The sequence below is a fragment of the Amphiprion ocellaris genome, chromosome 11 (assembly GCF_022539595.1).
Source record: "Amphiprion ocellaris isolate individual 3 ecotype Okinawa chromosome 11, ASM2253959v1, whole genome shotgun sequence".
Lineage (NCBI taxonomy): Eukaryota > Metazoa > Chordata > Actinopteri > Pomacentridae > Amphiprion > Amphiprion ocellaris.
This window is the reverse complement of record NC_072776.1, coordinates 19,133,520-19,152,829: the sequence shown is the minus strand read 5'-3', so window position 1 is coordinate 19,152,829 and position 19,310 is coordinate 19,133,520. Positions and strand designations below refer to the sequence as shown.

Genomic DNA, 19,310 nt, shown 5'->3' with positions numbered 1-19,310 from the left:
AAACTTGCAAGGGAGGCTGTTGTAACAGAACAGGGCCATGGAAGGGTGAGGTTGTGGCCACTGTGGCATTTTCTAGAGGAGGATTTCACTTACAAATTCACGGAGCAACACTTGGTTACATGCTGAAAATGTCACCGCATTCAAAAAAGATATCCTCAGTAGTTTATTTCTACCACTTTTTCTCAGCTACAGCAGAGGAACTAGGAATGGTGGTGGGTGGGAGCGCTGTTTGTTGAGAAATGTCAAGAGGCTTTTTTGAATATGACTTATGAAGGTGAATACTTGAGAGCAGAACCCACTTGTAAAAGCCAGGATTTCTAGTATGGGCTTAGATGCTAAATACTGCATATACATAGAATGTGAATCTGCATGTGAAAGTTGAGTTTTAGTATGTGCCAGAGAGACTAACACAATTAATAAGAGTGTATAAAAAGTATGAATGAAATAACAAGGCTGTATTACTATGCACTAGACCGAAGCCCATACTATATGGAATTTGGTAGTTTGTTAAATTTGATAGTGTTTTCTGATAACTGATTTTAACTGAAATACAAAAACTGGTGGAAAATTGCAGGAAAGCAATGCTGTACCTAATATATATATAGTTATAACAAAACCATCAACATAAGAAAATAACCTATAAAATAACTACCTGGTACTGTTCCAGGAACATGTGTAGCTGCTGCACAGAAATTCGGAGGTCGGTCTCATTGAACTCGTATGGAATGTTCCAGCCTAAAGGTCCAAACTTCCTTCTCTCCTGGGTCAAGGCGTGGAAGAAACACAGGCCATACAGTAGTTTCTTGAACACAGCCTGATAGGTGGATACGCACAGATGGTGTGAGATAAACAGTGATGGTTGTTTAGTATTTCAACAGCTAAAGCAAACACACTCTGCGTGCACCCACTGATTTAGGCATGATAGATATGCACAGCATGCCACCTTGACATAAGCACAGACATGCACGCACACTGACCGGCTTGCTACAACTGCCAAAAAACTCTGGGTCAGAGATGGGGTCCATTAAGAAGGAGCGTGCGATGTTAGAGCGAAGGCCCTTGGGAGCCTCGTTGGTCATCTTCACCCCATTCTGGAGCACCGCCACGGGGAAAGTGGGAGATGGGTAGCTCGTCAGCCACAATCTAAAGTCTGGGTGGGTGGTATCTGGGCTCAGGCCCTGCACACAGTCACAAGAAACCACTAAACACATCTAGAAGTTGGAAGAAGTGTATTAACACTGCTCCCACAGGTTATAGGAGCAGTTTGTAGAAAGCATGCATCAGTGTTGTATGTTCTGACCTCACAAACTCTCTCCAATGTTGACATCCATGAAGTGGCCAAGTGGCAATTCTGAAGAACCACCCAAGTGCCATCTGTAATGCCTGTCTGAATCATACGCATAGCAATAGGACCCTGGCCTTGGCCCAGAGAGAGGGAGGTCAGCTTGTTACCAGTAAAACCCTGAGGGATAAGAACAGCAGTGCACACACATGCACACTCAATTATGTACCTGGTTTTTGCCCTGGAAGGCACCAAAAAATGTGGGTGTGTAGCCTGGTAAATCTAGAGGATTCAATTTCCCCTTTCATTTTGAGTTAGTACACACAGCAGGCTTCAAAGCTGCTGAATTTTCCATATGTCTCTGTACCTTTTCATCTCCAAATTTGAGCAAAGCAGCCATGGGGTCTGAGCCGGGGGAGAGGATGAAGATGAGGGGGGCACAGCAGTGGCTATCAACAAAGGCCTTACTTAGGTTGAAGGGTGGTGCTTCAATGAAGGGACGGCCCAAACTGTCTGAAACAAACTCCTGCACCATGGGAATAATCTGGAGGATAAATACATGGATTGAATTTAGTGTGTGTGTGTTTATGTCAAAAAGCCCATGTATATTGATATAATTCCCCAGATTAACTCACCTTGTCCGGTCTGAGGCAACGAATCAAAAGCATCTTCTGAAATTGGCTCAGCTTCTCCTGCCATTTTTCAGGAAAGGGAGTCTGATGGGGGTTCTGCAAATATGAAGAGTACAACCCATTTAGAATTTTCCATATATAGGAATTACTCTCAACTCTACAACTGATATGTTTATGCTGCTGAATATTACCACCATGATTTAGCCTTTGCTGGAAAAATATACCACATATATGCTGTGTTTTTTTTGTTTTTTTTTACCAGTATCTGCTGTATAGACCTAAATAAGGTGACAGGCCTAGAGAGCCAAGTAAATCAGAAGGGTACTTGAGCAGCAACACAATTACATATTTTAAATCTGTTTGGAATAAGGGAGTACAAAACCATTTTTATTTATTAAGGAAAGAGATAGGCCCTTTTCAACAAGGTTACATTAAAGAAGCATGCAGCTAAATTGTTTTTTGACGACTTTTCTTGGACAGGCAAGATTAAGCAACATAATTAAACAAAAAGATGGAAAATATGTGATGTGAATTGGGGGTGTAACTCAATATGTATGAAAAAGGACAAGCTGAGGCAGGGGGACATGCGGAAGGACACAGCATTGGTTGGTAAATCAGAAAAAAACTGGGTACTGGGTCACGGTAATATGTTTGATTAATTTGTGGAATAAGTGTAGCAGAGGAAGTGAGCAATGGTGGAGGGAAGTTTTCAAATTATTTCCCCCAGGCTGTTTGTCGAGAGACTTCTGGCTATGTGTGATGGCAGGTGCTTTGAGACGGATACACCTATTTAGGATCTCCTGGGGATTCTCTGTGTGAACAGGGGTGTGTTAGCGTGTGTGAGTCTGAGTGCCTGTGTGCTTGATTGAACAGCTGTTCTTGCATCAAGATTGAATAAATGTGAATTCTACAACTGGAACAAAGTAGATTTAATTAGACAGAAGTGTTGCGGCTGATTCTGTTGATTATAAATCAAAGAGTGTATGTACGTGCATGTGACAGGAAAGAGACAAACATGTGTGCTGCACGCATGCTTGTGTGCATGACACATTGATTAAACAGCTGTTCTTGCATTTAGATAGCATAAATGTGACTAGCACAACAGGACCTGCATAGATTTAATTAGATAAAACTTCGGTTTTACATTCTGTGCCCATGTGCATCGTTTACACCTGACATTCAAATTATTTTCCAACTTTCAGATAAAATAAGAGGTTCTAACTGATAAAATATAAACCATAAAACAGAACAATATACAGTAAAAAATGAAAAAAAATGTGAATAAGATTTTTCTTTTTTTTTCAAAGATTGTTACATAAATAGTCAGACAGTAGAATTACATGCTGGCAAACAAACAAATGCTCAAATCCATTTTTAAGCTATTTCCAGCTCCAAAAATGATCATTTTCATATTTGCAGACATGCAAATTACAGGCAGTATTAGAAGCCGAGCTGCTTGGGAAAACTGCATCAATGTTGTGCGTTTTTATTGAGCTACCCTGCTGGGCTACAGGGTGGGCAAAGCTGGCCGGTTGTTCTTGTGCCAAAATGCACTTCACATCTTGCTACAACTGTTTTGCTGAGGTTTGCCTGTGTTCTAGTCGTTAACATTCTGTCCATGCACAAGCCATCAAACCCTTTCGCTCATATTAAGAAAAAATTTGGATTTGTTTCTTGTCCAGGTTTTACAAGCAAAAGCAGCCAAGCAACACACTACTCTAATCTTAGATAGCGTACATGACAAGCTGTCTGGGCTGCGGGTCACCACAAAGTCTGGTACACTGTTAGTGTCAATAACTAAGATTAACACCAACATCAGTATGTTGTTATGTGACTTATCAGGTGTATACTAAGTGGAGTATGTGACTCTCTTCAATATGCTTTTTTTTTTTTTTTTTTAATTTTAAATCCAGTGAATATCCCCTTATGGTCTGCTAGCTGTCAGCTCTGTGTGTGTGCTGAAAAAATAATTCAGTGTTTGTACACAGGTCTGGCTTTGTAAACTGGAAACAAAGTGGTTGGTACCAATCCATTCAACACCATTCCTGTGTACGTTCATGCTCGTGGACACAGGTAAGGAGAGCAGAAGGGGGGAACAGGGAACAGGGGGCAGAGCAGCAGAGGAATAGTCTGGCACATGCTATCTAAATTTGCTAAGTAGCTAAATATCAACAATCCCTCTCCAGAACGGCAAACTCCACCTTCAAATAACTGTTTTACAAAGTCCTGCTGAAAGGAGAAAAATCATTATATGTCTGACAACACAGAGGTACTTTCTGTAAAAGTTACCCTCTTGGTCAGTTGTAATCTAACTGGACACACTTTGGAAATCCATGTGCAAAAAAAGTGATGAGGTATCAAATCAAAGTGCATATTAATGGCACATACAGGATATGTTAGCAAAATCTCTTGTAACAATCCGAAACATCTATTTATTCTGAAAAATCTGGTCGACTGGAACCCCCAAACGGTGTACTTTCAAAGACCACACCAATAAAAAGCAATACACTAACAAAGACAATAAGTAGTCAACACTATGCTTGAGCATTTGAAGCTGCAATGTACACATGACAGTTTTATAAACACAGATTCAGGCAGCTAGAATTTAATATGTAACAGACCTAATGAATCTCAGGAGCTTCAGTAAAAAGCAGCTGGTCTTCTCTTTTAGGTTCTCAAAGACTTTCCACCACTCACCCAAAAGTCTTATTCATTTCTGACTGAGGGGAAGGTTCACGTCTATATAGTTAACTCCAATTCAGCAGTTTCATGAATTTGTGCAGTGGGGCTTTCCATAGAACTCTTCTTCTTCACAATTTGATTTTGAACATGTGAGGCTGAACTACTCTAATATTGGTATAATGGCAATTTTCCACTGTGAAGCATAAAGTAACTTAACAGGGTTTGAACATAGTCATATGTGAGCTGGTGTGCTTGAGTAGCAACATGGAGTGGAGGGGTAGGTAGAGATATTCTAGAGGAGGCAACAGTGTAGTGTTACATCTAGACCATTTAAGGGCACGAATGAAATATTGTCATGAAAAACGCCTAAATACATAATTGATTGATACATAGAGATAAGATTTTAGGGATTTAATCTATGACCAGAGGCTGATTTAAAGGCCAGCAGACTGTAGCTATTTGTGTTATCTTGTGATCTAACACCTTGTCAAATGTGACCCAGTTCAAACTTTTAACCTCCTTAACTGCTAGCTACAGTCACATTTACAGCCAAAAGTTAACACACATTGTACAATAAGGCATCAGCCATATCAAGGCACCCATTAATTTAACAATCGTATTTTGTAGAATTTACAGTTTCTTCTCTTTCTAGTTATCTTTTTTTAAAATTATTTTTCTTTTAATGTTGCTTTTTTTTGTAAACTGTGATTCGCAGTGAACAGGAACAGCAGGTACCAACTTTCCCCTCCTCTGTCCTTATCATAACAGAAATATATACACCGCCCACAGAAAAAAACCTCATCCAGACCAAGCATGTAGATGTATGTAATGAAACTCACCGGGCTGTCATAGACCTGTTTCCACTCATTTCTGAGGACAGCCATGTCATGACGCACACCTTTGAAAGATTCCATCTCATCCAGGCGGCATATCTCGTCCCAAGACTTCTTGGGGAGCCAGGTGCAGGGATTAGAGCATGGATTGTCCAGGCCCACACCACCCGTTAGAAGGAAGCGCCACTCCCCCTCATCCACCTAAAATGAAAAATATCATCATGTAGCTATTAAAGTGTTAACACAGCTGCCAGGACTTTATGATTAAGTGGATTAATGGTTGACAATTTGGGGGATTTCTCTGGAGGAAAATTTGATGCAAATTGCAAAACCATGATGTAGATAATCTAAAGCAATCACTGTGAAGACTAATTCTGGAAATTGACACTAACCGGCTTGTTTAATTAGCTAATCACTAACAAACTAAGAAAAAATATGGGGTGTGTTCTCAAAAATCTATGGTTTGTGTTGCAAATGTGTGCAGGGATGTGTATATTCCTACCAGCTTGTTGTGCATGAGCAGATTCACACTGAGGCAAAAGGAAAAGAGCAGCTTATCCTTCTCAAACAGTGAGCGACACACATTGACATATAGTGTGTAGGTAAAGTGGTCTCTCAGGATTTGAAGTCTGAAAAAGATACACATACTAGCTTTTTAATAATATTGTGTAGTGGAGCGGAAATCCCAACAGAACTCAAAAAACTCATTCACACTCATGCGCTATTACTTGCATTAAATTCAATTTTTTATAACAGTTTCCTAAGGAATTTTCTGAGTGAAGAGAAACCATAAAGCAAAGGTTTGGTTACTTGGAATTAGTATTTTGCTAGTACATTAGTCAGGCCTGCTTACCTCTGCTCCAAGTCATCACTCTTGTCTGAGCCATCAATGGAGTTGATGAAGAGGTTAATAAACCAGGTGAGGGAGTATTGGTACATGGGTTCAATGTTGGCCAGGTCAGCAATAGAGAAGAACAAGATGGCAGAATGCACAGCAACAGGTGTGTAGCCCATGCGGGTCTCATCAATCTTCTGCTCAGTCACCTCAGCCACAGCCTGCTTCTCTGTGACTTCATTGGCTAACACCTTGGAGCAGGAGAGAATTTTGACGGCTAACTCATCCTCTAAAATGTTTCCCTCAGAGGAGGACAGTACCTCTAAGATTTTGTCCTCGATCTCCTTCAGTTTTCTGACAAAAATGAAAGTACAACTTAACATGTCTACAGTTTTCACTGTAAGGAAGGAGACATTTTATTTGATTAGTTGAAATAATTTGACCTGGGCCTGGTTGCTGCTACTGTACCTTTTATTCTCTGCACCCTGTAGAATGAGAGCCTGTTTCTCTTCTTCCAGGTCGGGTCTCTCCCGAGCCACCACAATGCCAAGAAGCTGGTCTTGGATGCCCTCTGGGGTGATCATGAAGTTTAACAGGGTCACCTACACCACACAGGATGCACACATAGACATACAGTAATACAGTATACAGACATAAACATGCACAAATAAATATGTATGTGCGTATGTATAGGGGGTGGCATTGTCTTGGCAAACCCCTTATCTTGGCTTCAATGCTGTTCTCCCCACTAACCTCCTACCCAATCAATTCCAACAACCATTGCAGCCTTGGCAAAGCACATGTAGGATGCATTTACTCCCTCCTCTCCAAGTTTCTGTGAAAAGGTGTTGCAGCAAAAAGTGAAGGAGTGTCTTTTACCACAGCCACAGTAGAACCTGCTTTGCACTTACCCAGAGGTTAAAAGCTTATATCTGCTATCTACTCTCTGCCCTAATAAACGAGCACACTTCTCCGGGGCCTAATTCCATTTCTATTGATGCTGTGAGACCCACTCAGTTGGTGGTAAAGACTCAGAGCCCATATAAATCTCCAGTTTGTCCTTTTCACACATACATCCTCATTCTTCGCCTCCCTTTGTCCCTCGAGCTCCTTAAGGGTTGGTTTTCTAGATGCTCACCCTCTTGTATGCGGAACTATTGCATTTCAAATATGGTTTAATGAGAAGAATGGACCCCGAATAGTGTACTGTACTGTAGGCAAAAAAAGAGAAGTTTAAGCAAAAAAAAAAAAAAAAGGGGGGGGGGAGGGATTGAGCCAGTTGTGAAAAATGAGTTGAATCAATCTAATAGCTGCCCATAAAGAGCCAGGCCCCTGCAAATAGATGCTTGAAATGTGATCTTCGGTAATGCTTTCCAACCCCTTGCCTCTCTGTAATGCAATTTCCTTTAATGCTCCTTTTCTTGGAATACTTTTTTGGGGGGAGAAGTGGTGGTGGGGTGGGGGGACGGCTGTGTTCTATTGAGAAGAGGATATCAGTGAACAAAGATTCACTGTGTTGCTGAGGTAAAAATATGCTGTCATTTGAGCAGTATGATACAATAAGAAGCCAAAGAGGAAAGGTAGTGCTCGTGTATCAGCAGAAAAAAACAGGTTACAAACATTTTGTTATTAAATTTTTTAAAAATCACATAAAAGAAATGAAGCCCTGGTTATGAATTGTGATGTATCGTATTTTGGCTGATGGGATTTTGCCTAGTACATTTAGCCTCCCTCATCAAAACAGCCTGTAACAATGTACAGGTTCCATAGGACAAAGAGAAATTTTAATTCCAACACGACATTTACAAATGATCGATAAAATTAAGTATCCCAAAAAGAAATTGTGCTGTTTGGTATTATTATTTGTGATGAAAATTATATTTTGAAGACAAAGGAATGCACATATCGGTGTTGATTCCTGTGAGGGCCTGTATTTTATTATTCCTCTCTGTTCTGGCAGAAGCTGTGTTGTGGAAGATACATCTATCCTTGGCTGCGGTAAAGAGTACCAGCTCCATCTGCGTGGAAGGAGTTGCTACAGAAAGCATGGGGGATTGCACAAGGCTCATTACAACAACACTGACACCTGCTGCAAACAGCACCGGTGTGTGCCTACTGTCAGGAAATGCTCTGCTATGCTTTTATGACTAAAGGTGTGTGTGGGTTCATCTCGGTCTGTTTGACAATGTTTGTGTGTGGTGTGGGTGTGGATAGGGGTTCCAGCAGGGTTTTGGCACTGATATGCATTTGAATACTGGCACCATTGTTGTTCTATCCCTCTTGTGAAATTGGTGGCATTCCATTATGCAGCAATGAAACTGCTGCAAATCCACATTGCTCTAATTAAAAAATTTTGTTATGTCCAAAATCAAACATGTCTCTTGATTAAGTAAATATTTTTAAGTGTTGTTACAGCAAAAATGCTAACAGTATAATGTTTAAATATTATAATGACTATTTCCATGGTAATAATAAAGTGTTTCTAGAATTTGTAACTGGGTATTAAAAGTTATAGAAATGCCTGAGGCAATTTTCCTTTACAGTACCTTGACAGAGGTCTCAGGCAGGTAGTGGGGGTTACGTAACTTGGTAGTAATGTAGAAGCGAAAGTCAGGAGCATATTCAATAGTTGAATCTCCTAGACGGATACATATGGCACCACCCTGTTTAAAGGTCTGTCTAAGCAGCAGAGGCTCCAGGATGGGGTCCAACTCCTCACCAACATTCTCCAGCAGCACTGAAAGAAAATGTTGAAATTAATGTTTTCTAACATAACAGCTGATGTGTTATTTTTTCAGTAGAGACCTGTCTTTATACATACTCTTCTAAAAACAACCTCAGTTGGGAGCTATTTAATTGTCTTCTTTTGACCAGCACTGCCTCAACATGAGCTACTGCACAACTTCATATTGTGCAGCTAGACAGCTGGCGAAGACAAAGTGTTTCCCACAGCAACCCTCAATCTTATCATTGTACTGGTTTCCAATCTCTTTTAGAGCACCAGTTTGCCAGTTTAGTGGATCTGAGTGCTACTGCACAGCTATTCCACAATCCATAACAAAGTAACAAATGATGAATATGCTTTTATTCTACTGGATTTCCGGCTCTGGAACAGCCTTCCAATTACAATTTGGTAAACTAATACACTCTGTCATAAAAGTCAATTTTTCCAGCAAATGATTGATATAATTTCTTTGTCGTGTTTGATTAAATAATTCTCTCTTGCTTTTTTGTTCTATTCTCCTCTTGTAATTTCAGTGTATTTTTTTGAATTGCATTCAGGCTTACCGATTTCATGCCGCATTTATTTCATGTAGGCCTCTTACTTTATACCACTGGGGCCACTTTAATGCCTCTAGAAAGGACTTTGCATCTTGCATAAAAAATGTTTTTTCAATTAAATAGTTGATATTCATATACCTGGAACGGCACAGTGGGAGCACCTTCCCAACCACTAACGTTACTACGTCATGTAGAAACCCATTTTAGCTGTACTGCTATATTGTAGAATTTTAACTATGGTACAGCTACAGCACTTTCATATTATGAGTTACAAGATGAATTAAAGCTGAGTCCAAGTTGAGTTTTCTGTGATGAGTGCTCAACAGCAAACTTTTATTTGAGCCCAAGAAGCTCTATGTACAAGGGCATGCACGTGCAATATCAAGAAATCAGTGAAGCATGTAAAACACTACAAGATACAAATGCTTTATTCCCATGACCTCATTATTAATGGGTTTTCACATTGAGTATGGTAATGCTGTTCTCATGTTTAGAACATTAGTCCATCTATAATTGACATCATACCGTTAGGTAGTAACTAAGTTCTTATGCAGCTTTCAAAGGCAGTGATAGCTGATGAATTTTCTCAAACAATATAGTTAACCAAATCAGGTCAACCCTTCCCAAATTTATTTGGAGCATCACTGTTATAAACACATCACTATTTCAAATATTTAAGCAGATGTAAAAATATTTCCAATTATTTCATAAACACATGCCTAGCTCAAGAGATTTGACAGGAAAAGATCAGTTCAAATATGCTAAAAGAAAGAGTAGTACATCATGTGGATTATAGGCTGCTATACAAACAGCAAGAAACCTTAAAACTGTGGAATAAGAAAACAGGCGATGAAGGGTGAAACTGAACCCTCTGGGGACTATTTTGCACCCTGCAAGGACAAGCTACTCTGAACTGTTCGCCTTGCAATCTGCCAGTAAGCAAAGACCCGATGGATGGCTGAGTCAGGTCATTATTTAGATGTCTTTTTAATGGCTGTATAGCTCGCTCTGTTCCTAGCTCTAATTCCTCTCTTGATGTTCCCTCTTATGCTCCCTTAGATTCATATGAGAGGACAAAAGTACAAGTATTTTGCCTGAGCTGCCTTTTATGTTGTGTGCTTTTGTAAAGAGATGGTGGGGTGTATTCAGAAACCAGCATGTGGATCAAAAGGTCACATCCACACAGTAGCACTATGGATTGAATGCTGTTCCACTTCAAGGCCACAGGGCGAATAAAAGAAGATGGAGAGACTCAAAAAACAGCACAAAAAAGTCACATCTGCCTACACGTGTCAATTTGACCCTTATAATGGGCAAGAAAATGGTAAGAGCAGAAAATATAATTGATTTCTACCGGGCTTTTATGTGATATATATTACTTTCACACACTAATGCAGTAGTTTTGAATAAAGGCTCACGAGCTGAAATATTTCATGTCTGAATTCTTCCACTGCAGAACAGGGAACAAAGGAGAGCAGGATTCTTTGGGCAGCAACAACTAGTCTTTGTGGTAAAGAGAGACCTCAGCAGGCAGGAACGGGAACTGCAACAATGTGGGTGAGGCACATACTGACAAGACGGCAACAGCAGAAGCATTAAACTAGAGAAATCCTTGTGGTTACCTGGTGTGCCAAATTGGATGCAGTTCTCCAGAGTGCGTACAAAGTCGGCATCACTCAGTTTAATAATATGCAAGCTGTTGGCCTTCTCCATGTTTTTCACCCACTTGTTAGCCTGGCCTTGGGGATCGATCATCAGAGGCCACCGCCTGGAGTTACTACAAACACACACACATATAAACATACACATACATACACAGTGGTGACTGATCAAAAGGTGCTGCCTTGTCAGAGTGAAAGATGGCCGTGTAACTGTAACTTGTGAAAGGTCCTAGCAGCAAGGTGGGTATTGCAGGACAAGAACTGAGATGTAAGGAGCAGCTTAGAGGTAAACATTCACTCAGAGTACAGTTGGATAACTGACAGTTTGACAGCACACCTGGGGCCTTGGTACTATGATTAAAAACAATGTTGCTCTTGTTAGACCAACAAGTAGATGTCAATTGAATTGAATAGAAGTCAGTTTCATTCATATAAAAACAAATTGTAACATGATTAATTTAGGGAACTCTACATTGCAAGGTCCAGCTCATGTTACTTTTTAACTACACCATAAGTTTGAACCAAGGTAGTTATGTTGTAGCCCCTTATTTCATTAGGGTAAACTGACTGGTAATGACTAATCTAATCCTGATCCTTTGTTAATCTACCAATGATCTTGGTTTATCATCTTTCAAAAACATACAACTGCAATGCATTTAAACACTGTAACCCATTCCTTATGCACACTGAGGGCATAAAAAAATAAACATCAGTGAGCAGTTTCAATGAAAGCATTCATGCACAGAGTAAGAAAAGGCCTCCTGGGTTTAAAAAAAAAAAGACTTTATTTTTCTCTATCCCAGCTACAATTTGCAGGTGTACGACAGCTCTGAAGTGCTGCTTTTGTGAAAAGTGTGTTTGAAGTTCAGTTTTCAGTTTCAGTTGATATTTCCACTGACATTTGTTAAGGTGTTGTCTAAATTCTGTCTAGACTTTTGTGACAACATTTCAAGTACAGGTTTCCTAGAACATGCATTAATGAACGTTATCTTCAGTACTCACGAGATTATGATACCGTTGTCTATGGAGAAACTGTCAGATGGTAGGCCAGCAATGGTCCATGCACGAATCTTTACGGGATCGCCCAGCGAGTTCATGAGAGACATGGAGGAGGAGCATGGGATCTTTCTGCTTATGCAAAGATTCATCCACTCCTCTGTCTGTTTCTGTAGAGGAGCACATTAATGGTAATTAGTTCATTTCCACTTTTCTACATACAGAGAAGCAAACAGATACACTTAACTGCAAAGAAATAAGACAACATGATAGTGAACATTTTAGCACAGACATATCACAAAAAAGACTAATGTTCTTTATAAAGTATTCAGCCCCCTTTGAAAGTTTTCTCCTTTCCTGCTTTTCAACATTTAATCACTGTCATTGTAATGTGACTGTTGTGACAAGTATTTACAAAAAAAAGACTCTTTTATATCAAAGTGAAAACAGATTTCTACAAAGTAATGTCAATTATTTCAGAATATAAAACGTGAAATGAAGTATTGCATAATTATTCATCCCCTTCAAGTCAGTATTTAGTAGACAGTTTTAATTACAGCATTGAGCCTATGTGGATAGGTCTCAAAACAGCGTTGCACATCATATTGTCTTTATGCTTTGGGTCAGTCTTGCTGGAAAACGAGTCTTGCCGGAAAACGTATCTCCTAAGACTCAGTTCTCTTGCAATCGTCCTCCAGGACTTCCCTATACTTTGCTGCATGTATTTTGCCATCCGGCCTTTAAAGCCTGCTGCCAGGAAGCATCCCCAAGTCATGATGTTGTCACCATGCTTCATGGTGGGGATGGTGTGTTTGTGTCGATGAGCAGTAAATGATAAGACAGCGTATAGTCTTATGGCCATGAAGCTTAATTTTAGTGTCATCAGACCAAAGAACATTCTCCTCATCTCTCACATGCCTGTCAGTGAACTTTAGTAGTGTTTTTTTTCAGCAGTGGCTTTGTCTTTGCCACTCTTGCCATAAAGCTGACTGGTGAAGACTCTTGGCAATTGTTCCTCCATGCACGGTCTCTCCCATCTCAGCTGCTGAAGCTTCTAACTCCAGAAGAGTCACAGGTGTCTTGGTAGCCTCCCTCACTAATATCTTGCATGATCAGGTTGGCCTGCTCTAGGCATATTTGTGCATGTGCCACATTCCTTTCATTTATAACTATACTCCAAGGCATATTGAGTGAATTGGAAATTTTCTTGTATCCATCCGCTGACTTATCTTTTTCAATATCCTTTTCATGCTTGGAGTGTTCTTTTGTTTTCACATTTTACATTTTTAATTACCTGACATAACTTAGCAAAAATCAGTCTTCACTTTGACAAAATGCACAGAATTCCATGAGAATGTTTTATTTCCATTTTACATTCACAAACACAATCATATGCAAGAAAATGACCAATTTCACTCTCTTCCATTCACTTTTGTGGCATCACAGTGATATGGCACGTGACCGAATATAAAAGATTAGGGCAACGTCTTTGTAGACATTTGAGGTTCAGCAGGAGGAAAAATCAAAAGTGCTTTGGTAAATCAAAGTATCTGCTTTTCACAAAAATGCTCTTAAGCATTCATAGGTCTGAAACAGTGCTCAGAGTGTCCTCAATTGAAAGAAATCATCAGCCTTACAGTTACTAGAAATGATAACTCCAAATGTTAACTCATCTTCTAATAATATGCTGTTACTATCTATATCACATGTGCTACCTTCCTCATTTGTCTGTACCTGTCTGTAGGTGGAGGTGAAGGCTCCCAGGTAGGCCACTATGCCTGCTGAGATGAGGATGTCGCCGGTGAGGTTATCATAGAGCTTTCCCAGATTGAAGGCCATTTCATTCCAGCGAGTCTTCTCTCCGCCCAAGCCTCCAATCAGCTGCTCAGCTCGCTCTAGTTTCTTACTGCACAGATCCACCTGGTGGGTATCATTTGAAGAGGAAAGAGAAAGTGTGTTGCACTATGGTGGTTTTCACAGGTCAAGGAACTAAGGCCAGATTCAGTCACTGACTTGTACTGACTGTTTATTTAGGCTTAATGGATAATATTTTTGTGAATGTTCCTGTCAATGGCACATTAGTGCCTTTGTTAAAATGTTTTACTGGGTCTTACTTATTATATAAAATATAGAAAACCCTCCCAATAGCTGCTTAGCGACACACACACACCACATCTGCTGGCTATTAAAGAGGGGCTCTAAAAGCATTTCAGTGATCAAATTGTAAAGAAGATTACTTTTTAATACCTGAAATAATACACACATATATACAATTGCAAACCTGATTCTCCAGGTCAGCTTTCTTGTTTTTATTAGCATCCAAAGTCTCCTGAAGTTTAGCAAGCTTGTCTTGGACTTCTTTGAGGGCAGCCTGTTTTTTCTTTAGGCCCTCCATAGCCACTTGCAGTTCCCCCTCTGCCTGTGCCAGCTTCTCTTTCTTTGGAGCAACCACCTTGGCCACTCTGAAAGACACATAAAGCATTTCATTTCAGAAATCTAGATTTACAAGATAAATAGCACTTCAGTCCATGTATTCCTGGATCAGTTGGATTTACTAGACGTGAATAAAAGGGACAGAGATATACTCAACTTAACATATTAAGTTGAAATTAACAAAATTTGTCTAATATCTAATCTTAATAATTAGGTTTACTAATTACCTTCCTCATTGCATTAGAACCACAGATGATACATGGCATAATATATAATCTGATGAAATTTATCTGATTTAATATTATGTGTTTATGTGAGGAGGAGAAGAACATCACTTACTTGTCATATTTGTCCATGGCACAAACCCACTTACACATGCCCTCAGCTGCAGCGGATGCAGTTCTAATCTTCTCTGGTACAAAGTCTGGGTTGCTAATGTACTTATTGCGAATAATGGCGATGAGATTTGGTGAGATGTTGTCCTTGTCATACTCATGGAGGCTCTGGAGAAACCTTATGTCTCCCAAAAGCTTCTTGGCTGGACCCCAAAAGTCCTCTACTTTTTTACCAGAGCCTGATGGATCCTGCACACGATCTGGCTTGATGCCTTTGAGAATACAAATTGCCTCCATAACCAGCTTGACAGCTGTGGGCGGGGCTATCATCGACTTCACCATTGTGACATCCTGTAGATAGAATCACAAATCACTATTCTATTTCAGTATGCCAAGCCTTTAACCCAGATGTAAGGGTATTGTTTTACATTAGGAAGAAAACATATTGCTGCTTTTACCTGAACGGTGAGAGTATTCAGTGCAGCCAGGGCTGCTTCTAGGATCGGCATGGCTTCAGCTAGTTCTGCATCACACTCATCTTTGATGGCCTTGGCAGCCATTGCTTGTTCGTTGGCCACAGCTTCATCCATTTTCACCACCTTCTCCGTCTCAGCCACCTCCACAGATTCATGTTCAATCACCACCATCATTTCATCTACCTCTTTGCTAGCCACAAGCAGCTGTGGCTGTAGAGCCTCTAGTTCGACTTGCATCATAGCCACTTGATCTGCCGCTGACTCTAACTTTTTGAGACCAACCTTATAGCGTCGTTTCAGGTTCATCACCTCACTGGGCAAAAGACAGAGATTTAGATAAAATGTTTACATATGGAAACTGGAATTTGACTTCTGAGGCCCTTGACTCGTGACATTCTGATCAAGTCTTTGTCTAATATCAATTTTTGAGACACAACCATTTTGATCTCAAATCTAAAAATAGCATTTTAAGTAATAAAAATATAAAATAAACGTAATAACATGTACAAATAAGATATAATTTGATCTTACGCTCTTTTTGTCTTCAGCAAGGCTTTAAATGTGGAAATGAGTTCAAGGTATGAGGTTGGAGTGACGTAGTTGTGGCGCTGCAGCTCATTCAAAAAGCGGACTGACAGCTCTATTGTTGAGGTGTGGAAGCTCTTGCACATGTTGATGCAGCCTTCTCGAGCCTCATCCGTCATCTCAACGTCCTCGAGGAAGCGGCAAGCCACTGCCTGCAGGGCATCCTCAGGCCAGGTCTAACAAGGCAGAAAATATGTTATCCTGCCATTGTGTTGCCAGAAATAGTTTTTTTAAATCTCTGCTATGGTTTACTAGCAATTTCATCAGTTACTGCTAAATGAAGCTCAAAATAATCTGTTTATTGGTTAATTTCTAAAGCCACCTTTTAATGGGGCCCACAGAACACTTGCAACATACATACACTCACCTGGAACCAGTTAATGGTGCAACAGTTAATGAGAGCAGGGAAACGTCTCAAGCGGTCCCTGAACGCGTCTCCAATGGGACTCATGGCCAACACCACATGGAGCTGTGTGCGACAGCGCTCTAAAAACATGTTGAAAAGTGACAAGGGGCTGCCATCTGTCTGTTTGTCACGTTCACGCTGCCGGTCCAGCACACGCATTCGCTCACAGATTTCTTGCTTTTCGTCAACTGCAAACAGGTTAGGCACCTAGAAACAACCGAATGATTACATCTTTGCAACTTTTTACCATCTATCTACCCACATCCATCTATCTAAACATGTATTCATCAAACATGCATCCATCTCTCAATCTATCCACACATTCATCCTTCATCCATACATTTTTTTAATTTATCCAATCCTTCAACACTGATCAATTTTCTTACGTGTTATCTATATCTCAACACATCTATCAAGGTACAATATTTCATTTTTCTTTTGATCCTTAAACTCTTTTCCATGTTTCCTTCCATTCACTTTACCTCACCAGTGTTGAGCAGGTTGCCAATGTCCTCGAGGAATGACTCCATTTTGATTTGAGTGTCTGTAAAAAGGAAGACACCATGAGCTTCACCCTGTGTAGAATTCCTCATGATTAACTTTAGGTCGTCATGCCATTCAGTGGTTCCATAGGTCTTGGAGATTTCGACGTGGAAAAGTTCAGCCTCTGCCATGAAGGCAGCCAAACGGGTGAGAGACTGACGCCCACTCCCACCCACCCCCACCAGCAAGGCGTGGCCACTTGGCTGTTTGAGGATGCGGGAAATGCGGCACACATGCTCGATGGCAAAACGGAAGAGCACCAGATTCATAGGTGCTTTACTGACGTTGTTGAACTCCTCCAGGTGTGACTCCACCACCTGACGTAGCTGCTCTAGGTTGTGTACTTCGCGGTAGCTGCGGTCCTCACCCTTGGGGTCGTGGAAGTCGCAAAACATGAGGCTGCGCAGGTCATCCTCAGTTACCTTTCCATCATGGTCCTGGTCCAGGTGCTGGAAGAGCTGATGGAAGTTTTCTTTCATGTGATTCTGAGACACAACCTGTAAATAGTTAACAAGCCAGGACCGATCTGTGTCATGGACCAGTCGATCGTAGTATACCCTGAGGACCTGAGGATTAATAAGGGAAGAGTCAGAGAGATCTACAGAGATCTACACACAATCAGGGTGACAAATGTAGCTCTTAGTGCAACAAGTAAGAGGAAGATGTTAGCTAGACTTAAGTTACTATATAATATAATGTATATCCACTTTTGTGTTTTCAGGATCTTTTTTATTTTAGTTATGCAGCCCTTAGGGGCCTAATATTGTTTGTTGTGTACAACGTTACCTCATGGATCCAGAGACGTTTAATGACAGATGGTTCATCTGCAGTCTCTGGTCGCGACAGGCAGATGCCCTGGATGACCCGGGAGACATCACGCAGATTGAACAAGTAATGGGACTTTGTGGGGGTTGGTAGCAAATTCTTGGTGGCCTCCTGGTACACTGACAAGGTGCTATTGACGATTTGAGAAGTCAGGGCCGCAAAAGAGTTGGGGAAGGAAAACCTGTAGATAAAATGGTTGATTTATTGTTTAGAATTCGTTCTGTTTCTTTCGTACAGTTTAGTTAGGAGAATGAACCAGAAATTGATTTGCTGTATTGACTAGAATAGAATAGAATAGAATAGAATAGAATAGAATAGAATAGAATAGAATAGAATAGAATAGAATAGAATAGAATAGAACAGAATAACCACTTTATTGTCAACCAGAACATACACTAGTTGGTGCACATTATGACTGAAATTCCAGTGCAACAAGCTCGCTACAAAAACAAACAAAAATTTTTCTAAAAAACAATTCCAATATATACATGTAAACAAGTATATATATGTGTGTGTGTGTGTGTGTGTGTGTGTGTGTGTGTGTGTGTGTGTGTGTGTGTGTGTGTGTTATCAAGGATCTGTGTTTCTATCATTAGCATTCACAACATGATACCAAATGCAAAGGAAAAAAAAGTCCAAAATGTGTATCTTTTTAAAATGCAGGTGATATCTCTGTGTGCATGAGTGCTAGGGTAGATTTGAAACCTGTCCAAAAGATTTGATTGCTTAAGGGCTTGTGGTCTCTGAGGTAAACAATGTAGCAGGGCAAGAAGAGAGGAGGAAAAAGAACACCTTTTATCCTCTAATTATTGACACAAAAACTGATGTATAGAATAATTTTTTGGTAAGTGGCACTTCTCCTTTTGACTCTTGAATAATTACAGCTTTGGCAGCCACAACTGCCTTTGGTATGTAATTATTTACAACCTTTTCTATTGCTATAAACAACTTAATGCTTAACACTGAAAATCAAAAGATGTGGCTAATAAAGAACAGGCGGCACTGTCTGTATTACTGATATAGCAAGCAGATTATATGTACAGATTTGGTCATGAGAATTCTTAAACCTATGCATACATGCAAGTTATATGTTGAATATAGTTACCGTATGGTGAAATGCCAGTCACTGATCCTGGAGAAGATTGTATACATGGTCTTCTCATTAAAATCATTAATGGTGATTACGTTGAAGTGACGCAGGTACCGAGGTGTTACATGGTTCCGTCCCCCACCTGAAAACAAGCAGGACAAACACTTAAAACCCTACTCTTGAACAGAGATAACACTTTGGATAGGTGAGTTTCAACCAATGATCATAGTACTCCTACTCAGTACCCAGTTATTTACGGTACTCAGTTACAATAGGCAATATTTTCATATACGCGTGCGACCACATTCTGTCTCTGAAAATTTTTTTTCACACTGGTGGACAAAAAGCTCTTTGTGTTCCATTCTATTCTTCTCTATTTGAATATTATTATTATTGTCATTATTAGTATTATAT

General features: G+C 40.1%; 1 protein-coding gene across 1 annotated transcript in view; it reads right to left on the bottom strand.

Moving 5' to 3' along the window:
- The window catches only part of dnah7 (dynein, axonemal, heavy chain 7), a 79,722-nt gene that overhangs the window by 13,470 nt on the left and 46,942 nt on the right, over positions 1–19,310 (bottom strand). Inside the window, exons 39-59 of the mRNA XM_023289075.3 lie at positions 18,912–19,038; positions 17,768–17,987; positions 16,921–17,547; positions 16,400–16,645; positions 15,979–16,208; positions 15,430–15,760; positions 14,976–15,322; positions 14,485–14,665; positions 13,938–14,123; positions 12,210–12,373; positions 11,169–11,323; positions 8,811–9,001; positions 6,733–6,866; positions 6,283–6,618; positions 5,932–6,058; positions 5,436–5,630; positions 1,918–2,010; positions 1,650–1,826; positions 1,301–1,462; positions 978–1,178; positions 653–814 (exon numbers count right to left, since the gene is read on the bottom strand). Of these exons, the coding sequence (XP_023144843.2) occupies positions 653–814; positions 978–1,178; positions 1,301–1,462; positions 1,650–1,826; positions 1,918–2,010; positions 5,436–5,630; positions 5,932–6,058; positions 6,283–6,618; positions 6,733–6,866; positions 8,811–9,001; positions 11,169–11,323; positions 12,210–12,373; positions 13,938–14,123; positions 14,485–14,665; positions 14,976–15,322; positions 15,430–15,760; positions 15,979–16,208; positions 16,400–16,645; positions 16,921–17,547; positions 17,768–17,987; positions 18,912–19,038 (4,592 nt within the window). The remainder of the gene's footprint in view (positions 1–652; positions 815–977; positions 1,179–1,300; positions 1,463–1,649; positions 1,827–1,917; positions 2,011–5,435; positions 5,631–5,931; positions 6,059–6,282; positions 6,619–6,732; positions 6,867–8,810; positions 9,002–11,168; positions 11,324–12,209; positions 12,374–13,937; positions 14,124–14,484; positions 14,666–14,975; positions 15,323–15,429; positions 15,761–15,978; positions 16,209–16,399; positions 16,646–16,920; positions 17,548–17,767; positions 17,988–18,911; positions 19,039–19,310) is intronic.